Here is a 19,827-nt window from a genome sequence, read left to right as displayed (position 1 = left end):
GGGCCTCGGGATTTGGGAGGGGGTCGGGGCCAAGCCGGGGCCAAGTCGAGGCTGGCCAGGGGTGGCTCCTAGCCTAGGGCCGGGGTCCGACAGGGAGCGGAGCTCGCGCACCCGGCCCCTAACGGACCCTTGGGGCGGGAGTTGGGGCTCACTGGCTCCCACTTGGCCGGCCTGGTTCCCCTCCCAACCCGGCCTTCCCGCGGCCGCGCAGGGACGCCCCGGCTCACCATACTGCTGGAAAGGCCCGGGGCTGCCAGGGCTGCGCACAGCAGGGCTGGCTTCACCAAGCGGTAGAGGCGGCTGAAACTCATTTCGGCGGTGGTGGGGGAGCCTCCTAGCCGAGAGGCGGCTCCCTCCCGAGCGCCCCAATCAACGCGCGCCCGGGGGGCGGACCGTGCCGGGTCGCCCCACCTTCCGGCCTTCAATCATTGGTCCGAATCGTAGCGGGGCTGGACGGCGGCACAGCAACCAATCAACACGTCGGAGCGGCGGGAGGGGTGGGGCTTTGTGCTCGGGGGCGGGGACGGGCGGGGCGGGGCAGATTGCGGAGACCAGCTGGGCCCTCGGAGCACCTGATTCCTAGCCTTCTCGTGGCCCCAAGGGATTGCTGCTGGTGTCAGAATTGTTTGCTAGGGCGCAAGTCTGTCTAGGGGACTGCGGCTGTAACTGGGCGGCTTATTTACCTGGATGATGCGGCTCTCTCTCCGGATAACTGCCTTAGTTTCTCCCATAGCATGTATAACTATAGCCAATATTGTCTAGTGGCCTCAGGGATCCAATTTCAACCTGCTAAGAGTGCTTAATGATGATGTAAAAGAGTAATTAGTAATCAGGAAGAATCCTTGTTAGGGTTTATCAACTAAACACCGACTCCTAGAGTTTTATCTGTATATCTTTCTCAGTCAGGAAGGCTGATTCATAGGCCTTCGGAGCTGGCAATTCTAGGTCCTCAAGCACAAATTATCGGATTGGCAGGATTTAGAGATGTGAGGGACCTTGAAGATTATGTAGTAAAACCCAAGAAGCTTCTTTGTTCCTTGCCAAGTCTGCATGAAAGGGAATAAATCCTAGTGTTCAGTGTGTTTGAGAAATTTTGAAGAGGAAAGCTCCAGGGGCCAGCAGAGACAAAGGGAAGGACTTTGTTGAGGGATTCTTGATCTTGATAGGATCTGGGTCCAAGGAACCGTTAAAAGATTAGGCTACAAAAGTTTAAGGGACACCATAAAGAATGATGAACAGGATGAGTTCAGAAAAACCTGAAATGACTTACACTAACTGATGCAAAGTGAAGTGAGCAGAACCAGGAGAACAATGTATACAGAAACAAATATTAAATAATGATCAACTGGGTAGGACTAAACCTTTATCAACAAAGCAAGTCTCCAAGTAAAACCACAAGGGACTCATGATGAAAAAGCTATTCCCAGCCAAAGAAAGAACTGTTGGAGCCTGAATGCAGATCAAAGCATGCCATCTTTTATTATATTTCCTGAGATTTCTATTGTATGTGTGATAAGTGACTTATATCATTATATAAGTAATATGGAAAATATGTATTAAATTTAAGTATCAGACCATTCATCACTTCAGAGAGGAGGGAGAAGTTGTAGGGAGAAAACTGGAATTCTAAAATTGTCAGAAATTGTTTCTACATGTTGTAACTGAAGAAAAAAAGACCTTTTGAGGATAGGATCTATTGGGAGTATATGAGGGTAATGAAGAAAAAAACACCATAATTGCATTTATTATCATTATATTTAGTCCATATTTAATAGATAAATAAATCATTTATCAAGCAAAAAATGTTTAAGGGACTTAATTCTAGAGTTTTCTGTTAGTTTGCATGTTTAGTTATCTTTCTCTGTTAAATCTTGGTCTGTTTTTTTTTCTGGCCTCTTACTAATAAACACCAGAAAATATACTCTTTTGGTTGGGAGTGTTTAGAGCTAAGAGTACTTAGGAAATCTAAGTTCAAATCGTAGTTCCAACATTCTACCTGTGTGACCTTGAACAATTCACTTAATTTTTGACTTCTTAACTAATTTAACAACTTAACTTTGTGCCTCTATTCCTCATCTATAAAACGAGGAGACTGGATTAGATTATAACTTTTGAAGTTGAAGGTTCCAAAATGGTCCCTTCTCTTTTGTTAGCTGGAGATTAAATAGACGAACTGCAGGGATGCTAGTGGTTGTACATGGGATTCCTATTCTGATATAGGTTGGACTAGATAACCTTTGAGTGGGATAAAAATTATCACCCACTCCAAATTACAATTACAAATCTGGAGTCAGAAAATAAAGAGTAAAAGAGGTAGTTGTTTATTCCATTCATGAAAGGGGCACTTCAACAATAGGCTAAAGAAGTGCAAATTGACTAGGCATAAGCAGGTAATATATAGGTTCTGATCCAAGACCCTTCTCCCTCTTCCCTCTGTCTGGCCCCTGCCTTGGGTCTTGACTTACAATCTAAGCACACGGATTCTGGCCCGGTTCAGGGTAGGGTGAGTTACAGAAAAAGTGTTACTTTAACATTCTTAAGAGATAAGGAAGCAACTGAGTTGTCAATTGCCCTGGTGTGAAATAAGGATTATGTATTATTCTTAATATATTAGTATAGCAATAAAAGCAATATTAGTAATTTCAGATCAATACCCCTTTGGCAATTCCTATATAGAGATAGTATAAGTTAGAAGTCCTGTTTCTGGCATTGAATCAGGGAGGACCTTTTGGCTAAAATGAGACAAGAGATTAGCCATTCCCTATGAAGAACCCCCTTTTTAACTTTTACAATAAGCATTAGTTACAACTTAGCTCTCCCCTTTTTAGCAATAGTAATATCATACTCAAATGAAGTACCCTTATAACTCTAATAATGAGAAGAGGTAGATTCTCTCTTTGAAAAGGGAAAACGGTGATTCCTCTAAATAAGGGGAAGATAGACCCTCTTCCAAAGTGCTTAGAAATAAACTCCTGTAGTTTTGAAGCCTGAACCACTTACCTATGGATAAGATCTTAAGTAGCCTGCTTAAGCTTTCTTTTCCCCCTCCTCCCATAGACCCTACCAGCTCTTAACTCACCTCTTGAAATAAGAACATCCCCCCACCCCTTTTGGTCATTAATTACAAGCTTTAGTTTGGTTGAAGGTACCTGAAAGCCCTCCCTCTCCTGAGAAACTCATAACCCAGATTCTTCTTGAGTAAAGAATAACTCCCTTTCCTTTTTTTCTGATTGATTCAGGAACATGACATAAATTGTCCTGGATTGAAGTACTTTGTGGAAGAAATGTTCGGACCCTGAACTTTAACTGTTCCTAAATTATTCATTTGAAGGATGTTCCCCATGAATCCAGGATGTGTGGCAGGATGATTGTCTCAAAGTAAGATGACACATTTTGTAATGAAGTTATATGCACTGTATTGGCTCTTCCCTATGAATTGGAATCAATTCTCTGTTTTCAGGCACTTGTCTCTTTACCTCCACCCCCCCTCCCCATCCCCTTTTTCTCCATGTTGCCTCTCCAATAAAAGCTGCAGTTCTGTCTGCATTCTATCCTGACTCTACTCTTCATTAGAGTGATTCTGAGGGTGCATACTCCCCCAAAACCCACTCCACACAATCAGGAGTCTTTTGTCTTTTATCAACCTTTTTCCTAGGCTTGTCTCAGAGTCTTTACAGATAAACAGTCAACAAAAGGTCCTTGAAATTTAAAACAGACTAGTCATCCCTTTCTCAATCGGGTCAATTGGGAGTGTTTTACCAGTGCTTTTATCTTGAGGCTATTGGGGGTGGTGGTGGTTTAGGCCAAATGTTTTACCAGGATAATCACACACTTTTATTTCACTCACCTTTGAAAGCCTTTCCAAATCTAAGATTCTGTGATTTCCTGGGCACCAAGGTCATTGGACAAATTGACTACCTTGAATAAAATTGGAAAAGGCCTGAATGTGGAATCAGGATCACTTGGCACATGGAAGAATTTTTTTTTTAAACCCTTACCTTCCATCTTGGAGTCAATACAGTGTATTGGCTCCAAGGCAGAAGAGTGGTAAGAGTAGGCAATGGGGGTCAAGTGACTGTCCAGGGTCACACTGCTAGGACGTGTCTGAGGCCAGATTTTAACTCAGCACTGGCTTTCAATCTATCAAGTCACCTAGCTGCTCCCAAGTCCAATATTTGTGGATGTCCATCCGTCTCAGGTCTGCCATTCCAAGATTTCAGAGCGCGAGGAAGGCCCAACAATTTCAGAAACTACAACTCCCAGGTATCCTTGCATCTAAAGAGCCGCAAGAACTTCCCGGGGAGGGACGTGGCCGGAAGCCTCAAACAAAAAAATTAACGGCCGACCTCGGGAGTGCTCAGTCTTCAGCTGTCTGCCGCACTGCCTGCTTTCTTACTTTCAGGCGTTCTCCTTAGACACCTCTACTCAGACTCTAAGGGGGCCTGCCGCCGGGCCTCACGCAGACGCACTCGCTTTGCGGTTTGACTTCGCACCGACGCACTAACCTCCTTTAGGGTCCTAACCTGGTGCTGCACGTTTCAGGGACAACTCGAGAACGCTTAGTTGCTTTTGCTTCCCGACGCGATATGGATGACGAAGAGGAGACCTATCGGCTATGGAAGATCCGAAAGACCATCATGCAGGTATGAGTGTGGACGCCCTTGAGTCCAAGAAAAGACAGAAAAGGAAGGGGGCGCGCTGGGGTAGCGGGAGGGGAAGGCGGAGAGCGGTGCCTAAGGGACTGGGGGAGGGGAAGGTAGAGGAGGGGCCACGTGGGGAGGATGAGTGGGAAGGGAGGGCGGAGCAGGACGCGGGCGGGGGGGAGGTCGCGTGAAAGTTTGTGCTCTGGCAGGGTAGTGGAGGCTGGAGAAAGGCACGAGCGGGGGTGGAGGAGAGCAGGGCCAGTTAGGTGAGAAGAGACATGAAAGGGTTGGAGGACTCTCTTGGAGGAAGATGAGCGCCTTTTCTTCTTTTGCTTTACACTTTGGTGTGCGCACTGCCAATTCTGCTTTTCCGAATTCTTTGTTGTATCATTTCTTAAAGACCCACGGTATTCTATTGCTTTCATATACCACAGTTTATTTAGCAGTTTCAAAGTCAATGGGTATCTACTCCATTTCCAGTTCTCTGCTCCCACAAAATATGCTGCTACAGTATTTATTTGGGTGTAAGTGATTCTTTTCTGTCTTGCTCCAACTTGAGTCTCTCGTGGGATCTCAGAATGATTTAAGGAAACGTTTGAGGACAACTAGATGGCTCAGTGGATAGAGCATCAGGCCTGGAGTTGGGAGGTCCTGGGCTCAAATCTGGCCTCAGACATTCCTAGCTGTGTGTCCCTGGGCAAATCATTTAATCCGTTTCCTAGCCCTTATCTCTCTCCTTCCTTGGAACCCATACTTTTTATCAATTCTAAGATGGAAGGTTAGGGTTTTAAAAAATTAGCAAACTGAAAACCTTCTTATTGCCTTCAAAGCATTGTACTTAATGTTGAGGCTCCACATAGAATAGACACACTCTGCTTTCTAGGAACTCAAGTTTGTAATGGGGAAGAGAAGGTTCAGCTGTAAGCCAGTTGGTTCTTAGAATGCAGTGGCAAAGTAAATAGTGTATCATTTTTTTAAACCCTTACCTTCCTCCTTAGAGGAATACTATGTATTGGTTTTAAGGCAGAAGAGTGGTAAGGGCTAGGCAATGGAGGTTAAGTGATTTGTCCAGGGTCACACAGCTAGGATATGTCTGAGACCAGATTTGAATCTAGAACCGCCCATCTCGAGGCCTGGCTCTCAATCCATTGAACCACCCAGTTGCCCCTAGTGTATCATTTTTAATGACATCTCCACTGCTAAAATCATATCACTTCCTGGGTTTTGAGTAGCTGTGGCTGCAGCATCCTTAGAAATGGTTGGTTAGGCCATATCAAGGGTTGTTTACCAGGATGATGGTTGGGAGTAGGACCAGTGGCATGGGGCAGTGATGGTGAACTTTTTAGAGGCTACAGACCAGGTGCTGTGCCCCCCTAGACCATGTAGCATCCCCCCCAACTCCCCACTTGCATGCCCTGCTCCCCCTTACCTCACACAGGGGAGAGAGGAAGCACTCCAGTTGGGCTGCTGGACAGAGGGGTGGGTGAAATGAGGAATAGCCTCAGTGAGTGTAGAGAGGGGGAGGGGAATAGCCCAAGGACTCTGTTCCTCTTTATCTCTGCTGCCTGTGAGCAGCCCACCTTATCCCTTGTGAGCTCCCATTGAGCTGCTGGGCTGAGGGGGAGAGCTGAGAAAATGCCCTCAGGCACAGCAGAAGGGAGCAGCTCCACCTGAGTCTCTTTCACCTTTCTAGTAATGAACCCCGAAGGGGACAGGGTGGCCCAGTGCCCACAGAGAGCACTCTACATGCCATCTTTGGCACCTGTGCCATAGGTTCGCCATCACTGGCCCAGGGGAGTGCTGCCACTCCCAGGATTCTTGAGCTTGTGATAGCATTTGGTATTGACAGTGGCAAGGAATGTAATTTCTGGACTGAAGAAATCACTGGAAGCAGAAACCTAGATTGGAAACAAGTCTTGGGTATATTTCAAAGCTCTTGGGTATCTCCAAGGGAAGGGAGGAGATAATAATTTGTTTGACTTGACTTGCCTGGCACATGATGCCTCTCTTTCTCCCTTAGGGTGAACCACCTTGCAGCTCAAGCTATGCTGATTTACCAGCCATGTATATAGTAGTTGGTCAGTTGTCTTTACCTCACAATTTTCTATTCATCCTTATTTGTACATATTTGTTTGCTTTTTCTCTCTTCCATTAGATTCAAAGTCCTATGCTAAGTCTTTTTAAGCTTTGAAGGAAGATGGTAGTAGAAATGGTAGTTTGACTCTCCTTGAATGAACCACCTCCTATTATTTCCCCCTTAGGGTGCTTTGCCTAGCTATCAGCTAGACTTATTTACCTGTGTCATAGCAAAAGATATGGAGATGTTAGTCACTTTTTGGGGTATAATTCCAAATTGCTTTCCAGAATGTTTGGATTAATGTGTAGCTCCACCAACAGTAAGTTATGTATACTTGTCTTTTTGCACTTCCCTTCAATGTTGATGATTCCCATCTGTTGTCAGTATTCTGGCTATGAGGTAAAACCTCAGAGTTTTTCTCTCTTTCAAATAGTTAACAGTTTGCATTTTTTGGGGGGGGGGGAACCAGTCTTTTATGTTCATGATCATTTTATCAATTGAGGGGAAGATCTTTGGTCTTATGTGTTGTTTCCTTTTTATCTTTGATATGAGGCATCAATAACAGAAAGATCATATACATAACATAGCTTTTTAAAAAACAAAGAACTAGGAACAGATTCTCATAAGTGAGAACGGCTTAGATTGTGGTACATGAATGAATAGGAAGAATACGAACAGATTCATAGAAGAGTGAGGATACTTATGAATTAAGGCAGAGTGAAGTAAAAACATATACATAATTACAACAACAATGTAAATAGAATGGACCATGGCCAACGAAGGCTGGGCTAACCCTGCTTGGCCTGGAAGAAAAAAATGAGAAAGCATACTTTTCTCTTTTCTTTGCAGAGGTGAGAGGCTATGGATTCAGAACATTACCTATACTTTTTTTAAAAATTTCTGTTTTATTTTCAGCTCCAAATTGTCTCCCTCCTCCACTTAATGAGAAGGCAAGAAAAACAAAACTCATTACAAATATGTATAGTCATGCAAAACAAATTCACACATTAACCATATACATAAGAGAAAAGAAAATGTTTTAATTTGCACTGAATTCATCACCTCTGTGGAGTGGAAAGCTTCATGAATCTTTCATAATTGTTGGGGGGGGTGTCATTGTGGTAGTGAGATTTCTCCAGTCTTTGAAAGTTAATTATCTTTACAGTAACATTGTACAAATTGTTCTGCTCACTAGTCTTCCCAGTTTTTCTGAAGCCATACCCGTTATTTCTTATAATAGTATTCTATTTACTATAACTTGTTCAGCCATCTCCAGTAGGTGGACTCTTAGATATCACAAAGAGAGCTGCTATCAATGTTTTTGTACATATCTATTTTTTTTTTTTTAAATCTTTGGAATGTAGACCCAGGTAGCCATTCTCTATATTGTTAGACTCAATTTATATATGTTAGTTTTATTGAACTTCTTTTTCCCCTCCACCCTTATTCATTCTTTGTTGGAAGGAGTGGCTCTCTTGAGTGGAGGGGGATATGTTTGACCTGTCTTTGATTAAATCCTGCCCCAGGCACTTAAGCTGGATCTGTGACTATGAAATCACTTGACTTTTCTGAGTCCGTTTCTTCTCCTGTAATAGGGCAATGATATTAGCACCTAGTTCATTAGGATTATTGTGAGGGTCAAATGAGTATTTGTAAAGTGCTTTTTGTCAGCTAGGAAGCAATATATGTGAGTTCTTATTGTTTTTTTCCTAAAGAAACAAGATATGGAAGGAGAGAGGTTACTGAGGTAAGTTGAGAGCTTCGGTGCAAGAACAGATTTAATTTGTCTTCAGAGACTGAGGTGGTAGAGGTTATAGTATGAGAAGATTACAAAGTCAGTATTATAATTCTCTGTATAGAAATAGACCAGATCAGGGATAGCGGAAAGCAGTGACCTTTGAGGGAGTTAGGATAGGGCTGGTCTAACACTCATTGAATGTGTATTAGCTAAGCAAAATTGTCTTAAGATGAAGAGGTGATATGTAATTAAGAGGAATTCAGGTTAGATGTGAGAAATTCTTGATAGTTGGTGAGAATTATTGAATGGCCGACCGTGAGATTTCTATATTCATAGACAAAAAGGCTAGGTCCCCTGTTTTAGATGCATAGAATGTTCTCTTTAGAGTCCCTTCTGACTGATTGTCTGGCTCTTCTTTCACAGTTATGTCATGATCGGGGCTATTTGGTGACCCAGGATGAATTAGATCAGACTTTGGAAGAGTTCAAAGCCCAGTTTGGGGATAAACCTAGTGAAGGACGGCCTCGACGCACTGATCTGACTGTATTGGTGGCTCACAATGATGACCCCACTGACCAGATGTTTGTCTTTTTCCCAGGTAAAGAAAAAACTGAATAGTAAGAATCTATTTTCTTACAAAATGAATTCAGTGTATTTCCTAGCCCCTGGAAGTTTTGGGAGGCCCATGTGGCATTTAAATGTGAGGGTTCAGCAAGTTTTACATCCTTCATCTCTAAAAATGGAAATAATATAATTCTTGTACTTTCTATCAAACCTAGTGGGGTTATTGTGAAGAGATCATTTTGTAAAATGTTGCTGTATTTTTGAAGTGTGCGTTGTGATTGGTTGAATTGTACCCTGTGACTACATCAACAGGACTATCAGATAAGACCACCTTCTGGCAAAGCTACATTGTGTGGCAGCTTTGAGGTAAACTAGCTCTCCTGCCAGTCAGTACTGATGTGGGGGTTGGGATCTTGGTGTTTATCTACATTCCTCCTCCCTACCTGAGCTGCTACTATATCATGTGCACATAAATTTCTGTGCAGACTGGAAATCCCATTTGGGTATACCTGTTATTCCCTAAGAAAGACATTTCCATCTCTACCTCAAATCTGCCACATCAGGGCTCCCTCTTGTTTTTCCCAGTACTGGCATCATAGGATGGAAACAACCTTAGAGATTGAATTCAACTCCATCATATTAACAGAGGGGACCCAGACAGGGGGACCAGCTTGTCAAAGGCCATGACAAATGAAGCATTTGTAGAACTAAACTTGCCAGCTTCCTGACTTCATATTCCATTTTCTTTTCTGTATATAATGCTGCTTCTGGTATGGAGATGAAAGTGCTGACTTAGAAATTGGTCAGACCTAGAATTCTCCTCTGATGCTTATTAGCTTTATTTCCACTATTAGAAAGAGCTCCAAGATGCTTGAAGGCTATGTGGGTGGAACTTAAGCATGTACTTAGAATCAGTTTACAGAGGCTTATAGGTTTTGGCTGATGAATTTATCTGGCTATTGCAGTTAAGCCAATGTCCAGGAAGATATGTTTGGATGGCAGGCTTTATCTTTATGGCAGGGAAGACCACAACTAAAAAATGGGTTCTTGAAATACCATATTGTGTATTTAGTGGGAAGGGCGGGGGGAAGGAGCTGTTGATCTAGGGGGACAGTTAGAAGGGGTAACGGGTAAGAGTCTAAAAGATAAAAGTAACAGAATTGTAGTTGAAAATATTCTTGTGTTTTATCCTCCTAGAGGAACCAAAGGTTGGTATAAAGACCATCAAGATGTACTGTCAACGGATGCAGGAGGAGAACATCACCAGGGCCCTCATCGTGGTGCAACAGGGCATGACACCCTCTGCCAAGCAGGTGCCAAAGGAGAAAAAAACTCTGAGTTCCCCCTTACACTCCCCATTTGGGCTTTGGTGGGCTATTCTTTAATAGTCTTTCTGATCCTCTCCAGCATTAGTCTGCAGTGCTTAGGTGGAAAGGGCTGCTCACACTTTGCTCTTCCTCATGGGTCATAGTGCAGAGCCAGCTTCAGAAATTGTCCTGTCATTTAGACCAGGAACATCTAAACAAGGTAGTGGCTGAATCGTTCAGAATGTTTTGGCCACTTCCTGTTTGCTTCAAGAGGAGCAAACTTACTCTTGTTTTCCCTCTCACTGCTAGATAGTTTGTGAAACCACAGTAGAAATGTGGCTATGAGGGAAGAGTAAAGAGTTATCTTCTATCCTACTTAGTCCCTGGAGTCAGCACCTTTTTTTGTCTTAGGAGCAGACTGGGCAAGCAGCTGAAAATAACTGACACTATTACACTAAGGATCTTTTTTGTAATTCTGGAATTAAGTCAATTAGTCCATTCAGAAAATTGAATAAAGTACAAAGGGGGTGGAAGGACTTGCTATTCAGCCTCTAAAACAGGCCTCCCAGCCTAGTTCCATCTCTACTAGCTGTTTGACCTTGGCAAGGGACTTCTCTGAGCCTTTGTTTCCCCCTATGAAATGGGGATATCTGCCTCTGCTAAAAAGTTAAAAATGGTATTACCTGCAGCTGGGTGGTGCAATGGATAGAGTGGCTGGTCTAGAATCAGTAAGACCTGAGTTCAAATTCAGCCATATTTATTAACTATGACCTGGGGTAAGTTACTTAATCTTGTTTGCCTCAGTTTCCATTACATTCATAGACCATAATTTGCTTGCTAATCCTTTGCTATGTTGAGAGTTCTGAAAAATATTTTTGTAAGTGTGGATCTTTTCTCTTTTAATTCCTTGAGATATAGCTCCACTAATGGTTTTACAGGCTTCCTCGGGTTCATAGATTTCTCCAAAGTCACACAGGAGTTAATGATAAGACCAACCTAAAATTCAGGACTTCCTACTTCCAGGCCTGTGAAATTCTACCTGAATCTTTTGTAAAGAATGAGTGTAAAGGATTTTGGACTTTGTACAGTGTTGATTTCTTTTCTTTTTAGTCACTGGTTGACATGGCTCCCAAGTATATCCTAGAGCAGTTTCTACAGCAGGAGCTGCTCATCAATATCACAGAACATGAGGTGAGTCAGTTACTTTTTTTAGTAATATTTTATTTTTCCAATCACATATAAAAACAATTTTTAGACATTCATTTAAAAATTTTTTTGAGTTTGGAACTCTCTCTTCATCTTCCTTCCCTACTTCTTCCTGTCTCCCCTCCCTGAGATGGTAAGCAATCTGATATAGATTTTACATGTACAATCATGTAAAACATTTTTCCATGTTAGTCATTTTGTGGAAGAGATCTCAAACAAAAATAAAGGGGGAAAAAGAAGAAAGTAGAGTATGTTTCGGTCTGCATTCAGACTGCATTTCTCACTTCTCAGTGTAGTGGAATCATTTTGAACTCATTAGGAAAAAAGGAATAATGAAGTATAGAGGCCTTATAGGACCAACTTCCTCTTGTGGATATCAAAAACAGTTTGTTCCTAAGGACTATATGCCCAGCCATTTGCAAAAGAAGATGGAAGTTGTTAGGCATCTCTCCCATACAAAACAGAACAGTCATAGATTGTCTGCTGGAAGGAATCTTAGAGATGATCCTGCTTAGATCTTAGGCAGAAAGGGGCCAGAACTTCAGTCCATTTTTAGTGCAGTGTTCTTCCCAGGTTCCACCTAGCTGCTTCTCTAGTTGGAGAAATAAGACAAGTATATCTAGTCATTAGAAGCCAATATAAAAGGTTTATGGCTCACTTTTGTCCTGTCATGGTTCTGGTGGAGGAAACAACTGTGTATGAAAACCTTGCTCCTTGAACTTAGAGATGATTTGAAGGATAGTGGAATACAAGAAAAGGAGGCAGAGGTGGGAATGGGCATATGTGTAGTAGGGGGTGCTCAAGTAGCTGCCAGGGTGATTGCAAACATTGGTGGGGGGCAGTCTCCAGTACAGAGGGCAGTGAGAAAAACCTGGATTAGCTAGAGTGAGGTACACCTCTCTTTATTCAAAGACATTTTATTTTCCCAATTACATGTAACTATTTTCAACATGGTATTTTCCTGAAATTATAAGATCCAAATTGTCTCTTTCTCCCCTCTTAGAGATGGTAAGCAATTTGGTCTGGATTATATGTGTATTATTATCATGCAAAATATATACTTCCATATTGATTATTGTTGTAAAAGAGTGCTCCAAAATCCCAAAATAAAACTAAATAAATTAATGTGAAGATAGTATGCTTTGATCTGCATCTGACTTAACAGTACTGTCTCTGGAGGTAGATAGTGTTCTTTGTCATAAGTCCCTTAGAATTGTCTAGATCCTTGTATTGCTGAGAATAGCTTCACAATTAATCATTGCTGTTACTGCATACAATGTTCTCCCAGTTCTGCTTAAAATAAACACATCAGTTCGTGTAGATCTTTCCATCTTTTTCTGAAATGATCCTGCTTACCATTTCTTATAGCACAAAAGTATTTCATAGCCAACATGTACCACAATTTGTTCAGCCATTCTCCATTTGATGGACATCCTGTCAATTTCCATTTCTTTACCACCACAAAAAGAGCTGCTATAAATAAAGTATAAATGAAAGATCCTAGTAGGTCCTTTCCCCTTTTTTATGATCTTTTTATTATTATAGGATCAAAGGGTATGCATAATTTTATAGCCCCTTGGGCATAGTTCCAAATTGCCTTCCTGAATGGTTGGATCAGTTCATAACTCCATCAACAATGCATTAATGTCCCAATTTTTATGCACTTCTATTTCATAAGGAGCCAAATGCCTAAACAAATGAGAAAGCATTTTAGTAGGTGCGTTCTGTGTGCTAAGGGCCAGGAATGCAAATAGAAATAGCCCTCCAGGAGCTCATATTCTTAAATGAGAAGAGTACATTTAGGAAAGTGTTGGCCATGAGGTGGGTATTCTGGCTTAGAGGCTGTCACAGCTGCTCCAGGATGGCCATTGTTTTCTGCTTTGTATCTGTAAATGCCTAGCACACACAGTAGGCACTTAATGTTAGTTCATTGATTGGAGCTAAGATTCCCCACACACCTAACAGGTAAAACATCCAGGAGAGACAGTATCAAGAGTGCATACTGAGGACCCTGTGAGGGATCTCTTTTTTCCAACTAGATTTCTAGTTTAGAAATTCACTTTTAACTGCCCCATTTGATTTTCTTCCTAATTTTGTAATTGGTTGATTTTTCTTACAGTTGGTTCCAGAGCACGTTGTCATGACAAAAGAGGAAGTCACTGAGCTGTTGGCACGATAGTATCCTTTCTGCTCCCCTTGTTGGCCCCTTTCCTTCTGTGGGAACTAAGTGCTTGGGGTGGCCAAGAAGGGTGTGGTGAGTGCGGGGAGGCCCTTTACCAGGGGTATAGGGCAGTTTGTTTTTCCTTCACTCTCTTCATCAGTAAGCTTCGAGAAAACCAGCTGCCCAGAATCCAGGCAGGAGATCCTGTAGCACGTTATTTTGGAATAAAACGAGGGCAGGTAAGGAAGCAGTACTTAAAAAAAATGACTCAGGTTGGCAACCTCAAAAGCATCTTCATTTCCCCCTCCCCTCTCCTCCTTTCTACAGTTACTTGCCAAGTCTTTTCCATTTGACCTTCTTGCTATGGCCACTTTCTTACCTTCACATGACCAACACCCTAGCTTTGGTTTAGACTCCCATCCTCTCTCCAGGTGAAATCTTATTGATTTTCCTACCTCAAGTGTGTCTCCTCTCAAGTCTGTTCGCCATTCTCAAATGATCAGAAAGATTTGTGGCTTCATTAGATGCTCTTTCCAATGAGGCAATCCTAGATTGCTGCAAACTAGATATTCCTAAAAAACACAGCTTTTAACCATGTCACATCCCTACCCAAGAAATATCAGTGGTTCCCTGTTGCTTTAGAATAAAATGCAGACTAGTCTTTCAAGATGGATTTTCTAGCCACCTCCTCCACTCACATAAACCTCTTGTATGATCCAATCAGATTGCTCTGCTAACTAGTTGTTCTCCATCTCCTGATCTCTGATTTAAAGTAAAAATGACTCCCCATGTCTGGAATACAGTGGACCCCTTTATCGCAGTTTCAGTTATCCAAGGTTGACCCAAAGGGCTGAAGGTCTGTAGAAGTCTCTGTGGCAGCACTGTACCCCCAGGGACAGTCTGTTCTGTTTCCACTTTAGCTTTTTTAAGGTGTTTTTTGTTGTTTTTGCTTTGGGTGATGGGGAGGCTATGCAGTGCTGAGGAAGGGTCAGGAGGGAAGGGAGAGAGCACGTATTTATAAGAATCAGCATATGTTTGCTTATATCCATTACCATCTGCAGTAGGTCTTAGAGTTTATCCATTGCAGATATGGAGCCTTCCTGTATCTCTACATCAAGTGGGGTTAGAAGTTTCCTTCAAGTACAGTGCAGGTTCTTTCTCCTTCAGGCAGTCTTTCTTATCCTCCCTTTATTAGGGCTTTCTCCCTCATTTGTGTAGTTGTCTCACCGCAGTAGAATGTAAGCCTCTTCATTGTCTAACTTTGTCTTTGTATCTCCAGTACCCAGCTTGTTGGTTGGTACCTAATTAGTGTGTATTAAATTGGATAAGGAGCCTTAGATTTCCAAGTCTTTGAACCTTGTGAATCCTTGTAAACCAATGAGGATTGGGAAGGTCCTCAAAAAAACCAGAGGAGATGGGTGGCCGGAGAGTAAAGGGAAACAGGACTGGTGTCAGCCTGGCCACAGGAGGCACTCTCCAGTGAGGATGGTGTTTGAGGTAAGGGCAGAAGTGGGATTCTGGAGATGGATGCTGATCCAAAGTGCTCCCAAGCATGGGGTCTAGTGGATGAGAACATTGCCTATTGAAAATTGTTGGAAGGAGCAGCCAGCTAGATGGTGTGGATTGAGAGCCAGGGCTAGAAATGGAGGATCCTGGGTTCAAATCTGGCCTCAGATACTTTCTAGCTGTTGACCTGGGCAAGTTATTTGACTGCCATTGCCTAGTCCTTACAGCTCAACTGCCTTGGAACCAATGCATGGTATTGATTTTAAGATGAAGTAAGGTTTAGTGGGGTGGGGGGAAGTAAAGAAAATGATTGGAAGGATTATTGTTGAGGCAAAAGAGGGGACCTGGCTTAGAGAGACCCCTTGTAGTTCTTGAGTTTGCAGATGGCAGTTTGAGCTCCTTTGATCCCATCAGAGCAGCACACCTACAGAAAGAGTTAGATATATTCCTGTGGATTTGAGTTCTTTCCAGTGGCAGGTGAGAGCTTCGGCTTTGGCTCTTCCCGTCTGCTGAAAGGACATTTACCTGGGCATTCCTGTCTGTGAGGCCTCCCACATCCTCCTTCTGCTCTCTTCTCTGAGGAATTTCTGTGCACTGTTCTCTGCAGTCCAGGGCTTAGAGCTTTCATTTACAGTTGTAAACCTCACTATATTGGGGTTCACGTATCCCGGCTTCACTATACTGCGGGTTTTTAAAAATATATATATCTAATTCTATATTGTGGAGTTTTTGCTATATCGTGGGATTTTGTGGATGAATGCCAAACCGTACACAGTGGAAATGCAGTATGTCACTACTTTGTGGATTTTCACCGATTGAGGGGTCTCTGAGACGTAACTCCCTCGATAGGAGAAGGATCACTATATATACTTCTTTGATTGCTAACATGGTGCCATAGTCTTTGTTTGATTTACTCTTTTCTCAGATTAAATGGCTTACTTTGAAAAACCCGCCAGGTTGGCAAAATCAAAATTGGCTGTAATATAGCAATGCAGCAGTGTAACACCAGCTGCCAGATATATAGTGCTCACTGTGTGCCGGACACTTACCTTTGTATATTTTTCTCACATTACAGCATAAGCCCCCAAAGATAATTAAGTGATTTGTCAGATTAGCATAAGCCTGATTCTCTTCTCATTTTCTTTCATTCAGGAAATATTTTTTAAAGTATGTGCTGGAGAAGAAAAGGAGAAGAGCACACAGTGTGGCTCTCAAGATAATGATCTGAGAGAAGCAATAAAATCATTACAGAGGTTGCTTTAACACATTAGAAAATGTTAAGTAGCTTTAGAGTTGGAAGCCCTCACTTTACAAGGGAGTCACAGGTCCCAATGGTTTTGAGTGTCTTGCTATGGACACATGGATAGGGAGTTAAATAGCAGAAGCAGGATTTGAAACCAAGTCCTCCAATCCAGTGCTCATCCTACTGTGCCACAACACTGCCTTGAGACTGATTATACGAGGGGGTGCTGGGTGAGTCAGTCACTGTGTGGGTAGGATGGGATCAGAGTTGATGAATAAGTGACATTCAAGTGAGACCAAATCTGTTTGTTTTCTTTCTTTTTTTTTTCTTTTTATCCAACAAATAAAGATGAGCTTTTTCTTTGGATTTGTAGGTGGTTAAGATCATAAGACCCAGTGAGACTGCAGGCAGATACATCACTTACCGACTGGTGCAGTAATGGGCTGCTTGCTCCCCAAGAAGTAAGTTGGCTATTCTTTCCATCTCTGATTGTGCTGAATTAATTCAGACTGTTGCTCTGGGATTTCTGCTCAAAAGATGTCTGTGTTCCTCCCTAACATCCTGATGCTTGCTTGGAGGGTGAGGGAGGTGGGTTATATTTAGGTCTGTGGTACCTCCAGAGGTCTTTTCAAGCACCATCCTCCTCCCCTTATTCTCTCAGGGATAACCCTGGAGCTCGGGCTGCAAGGGGATGTAAATACTAAACCTGGTTATATTCTGCCAAACCCACAAAATTGTTCACCTTGAGGACCCTGGAGAAAGGTATCTGGGCTTTAGAGCCACAAGATGCCTTGTGGGACCGTGCAGCAAGCAAGACGGGAGCTCTCAGAGGGTCCTAACCCTCCCCTCGCAAGGCCACCTGCCTGCCTCTTACCTTCTGGGGAGCTCTGCCCAGGCCCACTCTCCACCTCTGCCACTGAATCAGGAGCACTTCCAGGGAAGCACTGGCTTGGCTCTGCCCAGCACCAAAGGGCCAAAGGTCAGTGCTAAATTGCCTGTTGGCAATTTAGAAGGTCCAGCATTTCATGTATGTGTATTTTGCCTTTACCAGTACATATCACAAGAGCATTAGATAAGAGAATAAATTACCTGTGTTCAGACTTTAGCTCTGCAATTTGCTGAGAATGACCTTAGATAGTGACCTGACTTCCTGACCCTACTATCCTCGTCCTGTTTGGTGTAATTTCTCCCCTTGCCCTTCCTCTCCAGCTCCCTCCTGGGCTTGCTTTCCCTAAAAATGATCTCACCCTCACTCCATACACACTTGAGTAGATTATTTCATAAAGTGCCATGGTTAGACAACAATCACGTGGTCCATCCCCATGCCCAAACCCAGAGCTTTTCCAACATTAAAGGGCCTGGCATACTGGCAGTCTTTGAGAACCCAGAATTGGGTCTACTCTGAGAGGAATTGTAGAAGGTTTTACTGGAGTTGAATTGTAAATCTCACTAATTGAGTTTTACCTGATGGGTTGCTGGGAAACAAATCCCTCTTAAGCTCAGTCTGAGCCACCAGTGGCCTGTTTTTCGGTGTCCCAGCTGTAGCATTTCCCCCTGTGTATAGTAGGCAAAGAAAAGCGCAGTCTCTGTCTTGGACCTCTGGTAAAAGGATACCATAATCCTTTGGGTAGGGTGAGAGTGGGATGGCCAGGCACACAGGCTTTGACTTCTCTCTGTAGTCCCCCTACAGTCCTCTGACTCCTGAGGGCTCTCCTTGCTCCAAGTGCTAAGGTGCTGTCCATATGGCACAGATCTGACCATCTCATTCCCTCAGTTCTCTCCTGTGGCCTCAAATAGCCTTTCAGTTCACAACTTGGTCCTTGGGGTACATTACTTCCCTTCTCCCAGCATGTGGGCCAGCCAGACTGGCCACACCTGAACCCTGTCCTACCTCACCTCTGCCCCTTCCAGTCCTGCTTCCTTCAAGACTTACCTCAAACGTGGAGTCTTGGCTGATGTCCTTGGCTGCTAGGGCTGCCCCAGGAACTTGGCTTGTCTGACTTTTGTCTGTGAGTTATGCATGTCTACTCCATCTGGAATGTCATCTTGAGGCAGGGGCATTGATGCCTTTCACCACATCCACTGCTTGGCACACTGACCAGCACATTGTTGTTGTGTTTGACTCTCCATGAAATACTGGAGTGCTTTGCCATTTCCTTCTCCAGCTCATTCTTACAGATGAGGAAACTGGATTAAGTGACTTGTCCAGGATCACACAGCTAGTATGAGTCCAAGGTCAGATTTCTGACTCTGCCTGCCTTTCTTTCTGCCCTTCCTGGCACATAGTAGAAATATAATAAATGCTTGTTGATTGTTTGCCATTCTTTCATGTTGCCTAGACATCCCTGGAACTCTGTCACCCAGACCTGGGAAGGGGCCCACTTCCACGAGACTCATTGTGTGCTGGTGTGCATGCTGCCCAACCCCGTGAAGAAAGCATGTGTTTTCTTGCTTGTTCAACAGGACTGAAACTGGAGACAAGAAGTGGCCTGGGTTCACAAAATAAAACGTATGTCGCAGCTCTTGTATCTTGGTCTCTCAACCACCCTTTGCAGAGCTGCCCCAGATCTGGCTAGTAATCTGCTCTGATCACTGCCTAAAACCTAGTGTCTCTGGGGTAAATGACTAACAACTCTTCTTTGACCTTTCCTCTCTTCCCATCATGCACCACTCCTGTGTTCCTCTAGAGAAACAGCTTTCCTTTGCTGTAATGCCTTTTGTAGGCTTCACTTCCTACCTGTAACCTTTTCCTTAATTTTTGCCTATTGAAGTTACTCATATCTTAGTAAAGGGATGATGTGGCATGGTGGAAGCGGGCATTGGACTGAGGAGCAGAGTTTGAAACCTCATGAGCCTTTTGTGTCACTATTAAATGGCAGCCCTACCTTAGAGGGTTTTTAAAAATGTCTTAGTTCTAGGAAGAGCAGTAAGTAAGGGCTAGGCGGTCAGGGTTAAGTGAATTGGCCAGCGTCACAGAGCTAAGACAAGTGTCTGAGGCCAGATTTGAACCAGGTCCTCCCAGATTCCACCCACTGTTCTACCTACCTACCCCTCTTACCGTAGGGTTTTTGTGAGAGTGAAATGGATGTAAAGTGCTTTGCAAACCTCAAAGCACTATGTGAACACGAGTTATTTATTTCTCCTGTAAAAGTGATCTCATTTTCTAGTTTTAGATATAGTTTGCCTTCTACACATTCTACTTTGTTTTGTTCTTGTTTGCACATTACTCTGTAGGATGTATCATTTTTCTTTTTTGTATCCCCAAGTGCCTAGTACAGTGCCTCGTTCATGCCAGGTACTCAATAAACAGTTTAATTGAAACGTGTGGTCGGTTTTGTTTTGGGAGGTATGAGATCTGGTTTCCAAGTTTTAGCTAGATTAG

The 19,827-nt window shown here is 43.1% G+C and overlaps 2 protein-coding genes across 2 annotated transcripts in view; one reads left to right on the top strand and one right to left on the bottom strand.

Annotated features, from left to right (window-relative positions):
• Nucleotides 1–326, bottom strand: part of GPX4 (glutathione peroxidase 4) — a 19,504-nt gene extending 19,178 nt beyond the window's left edge. The window contains exon 1 of the mRNA XM_044658598.1: nt 228–326. Within this exon, the coding sequence (XP_044514533.1) occupies nt 228–311 (84 nt within the window). The 5' untranslated portion in view covers nt 312–326. The remainder of the gene's footprint in view (nt 1–227) is intronic.
• A 4,177-nt stretch (nt 327–4,503) lies between these two features.
• POLR2E (RNA polymerase II, I and III subunit E) lies at nt 4,504–19,766 on the top strand. Its single transcript, XM_044658597.1, has 8 exons — nt 4,504–4,643; nt 8,882–9,056; nt 10,220–10,335; nt 11,440–11,520; nt 13,655–13,713; nt 13,857–13,935; nt 16,819–16,906; nt 18,785–19,766. Exons 1-7 carry the CDS (start codon nt 4,587–4,589, stop codon nt 16,882–16,884), a joined length of 633 nt encoding a protein of 210 aa, XP_044514532.1. The 5' UTR covers nt 4,504–4,586; the 3' UTR covers nt 16,885–16,906; nt 18,785–19,766.
• The last annotated feature ends 61 nt before the right edge of the window (nt 19,767–19,827 follow it).

This window comes from Gracilinanus agilis, chromosome 1, assembly GCF_016433145.1.
Source record: "Gracilinanus agilis isolate LMUSP501 chromosome 1, AgileGrace, whole genome shotgun sequence".
In the NCBI taxonomy this organism is placed as follows: Eukaryota; Metazoa; Chordata; class Mammalia; order Didelphimorphia; family Didelphidae; genus Gracilinanus; species Gracilinanus agilis.
Note: the sequence above shows the minus strand (reverse complement) of the source record. Positions and strands in the feature narration are given on the sequence as shown.

What these genes read in the sequence shown, in the direction of transcription:
- POLR2E (XM_044658597.1), top strand. Translation starts at nt 4,587, where the DNA reads ATGGATGACGAAGAGGAGACCTATCGGCTATGGAAGATCCGAAAGACC. An exon ending in GATGTTTGTCTTTTTCCCAG is followed by an intron (nt 9,057 to 10,219) that starts GTAAAGAAAAAA and finishes TTATCCTCCTAG; the next exon opens with AGGAACCAAAGGTTGGTATA. An exon ending in TTGGAATAAAACGAGGGCAG is followed by an intron (nt 13,936 to 16,818) that starts GTAAGGAAGCAG and finishes TTGGATTTGTAG; the next exon opens with GTGGTTAAGATCATAAGACC.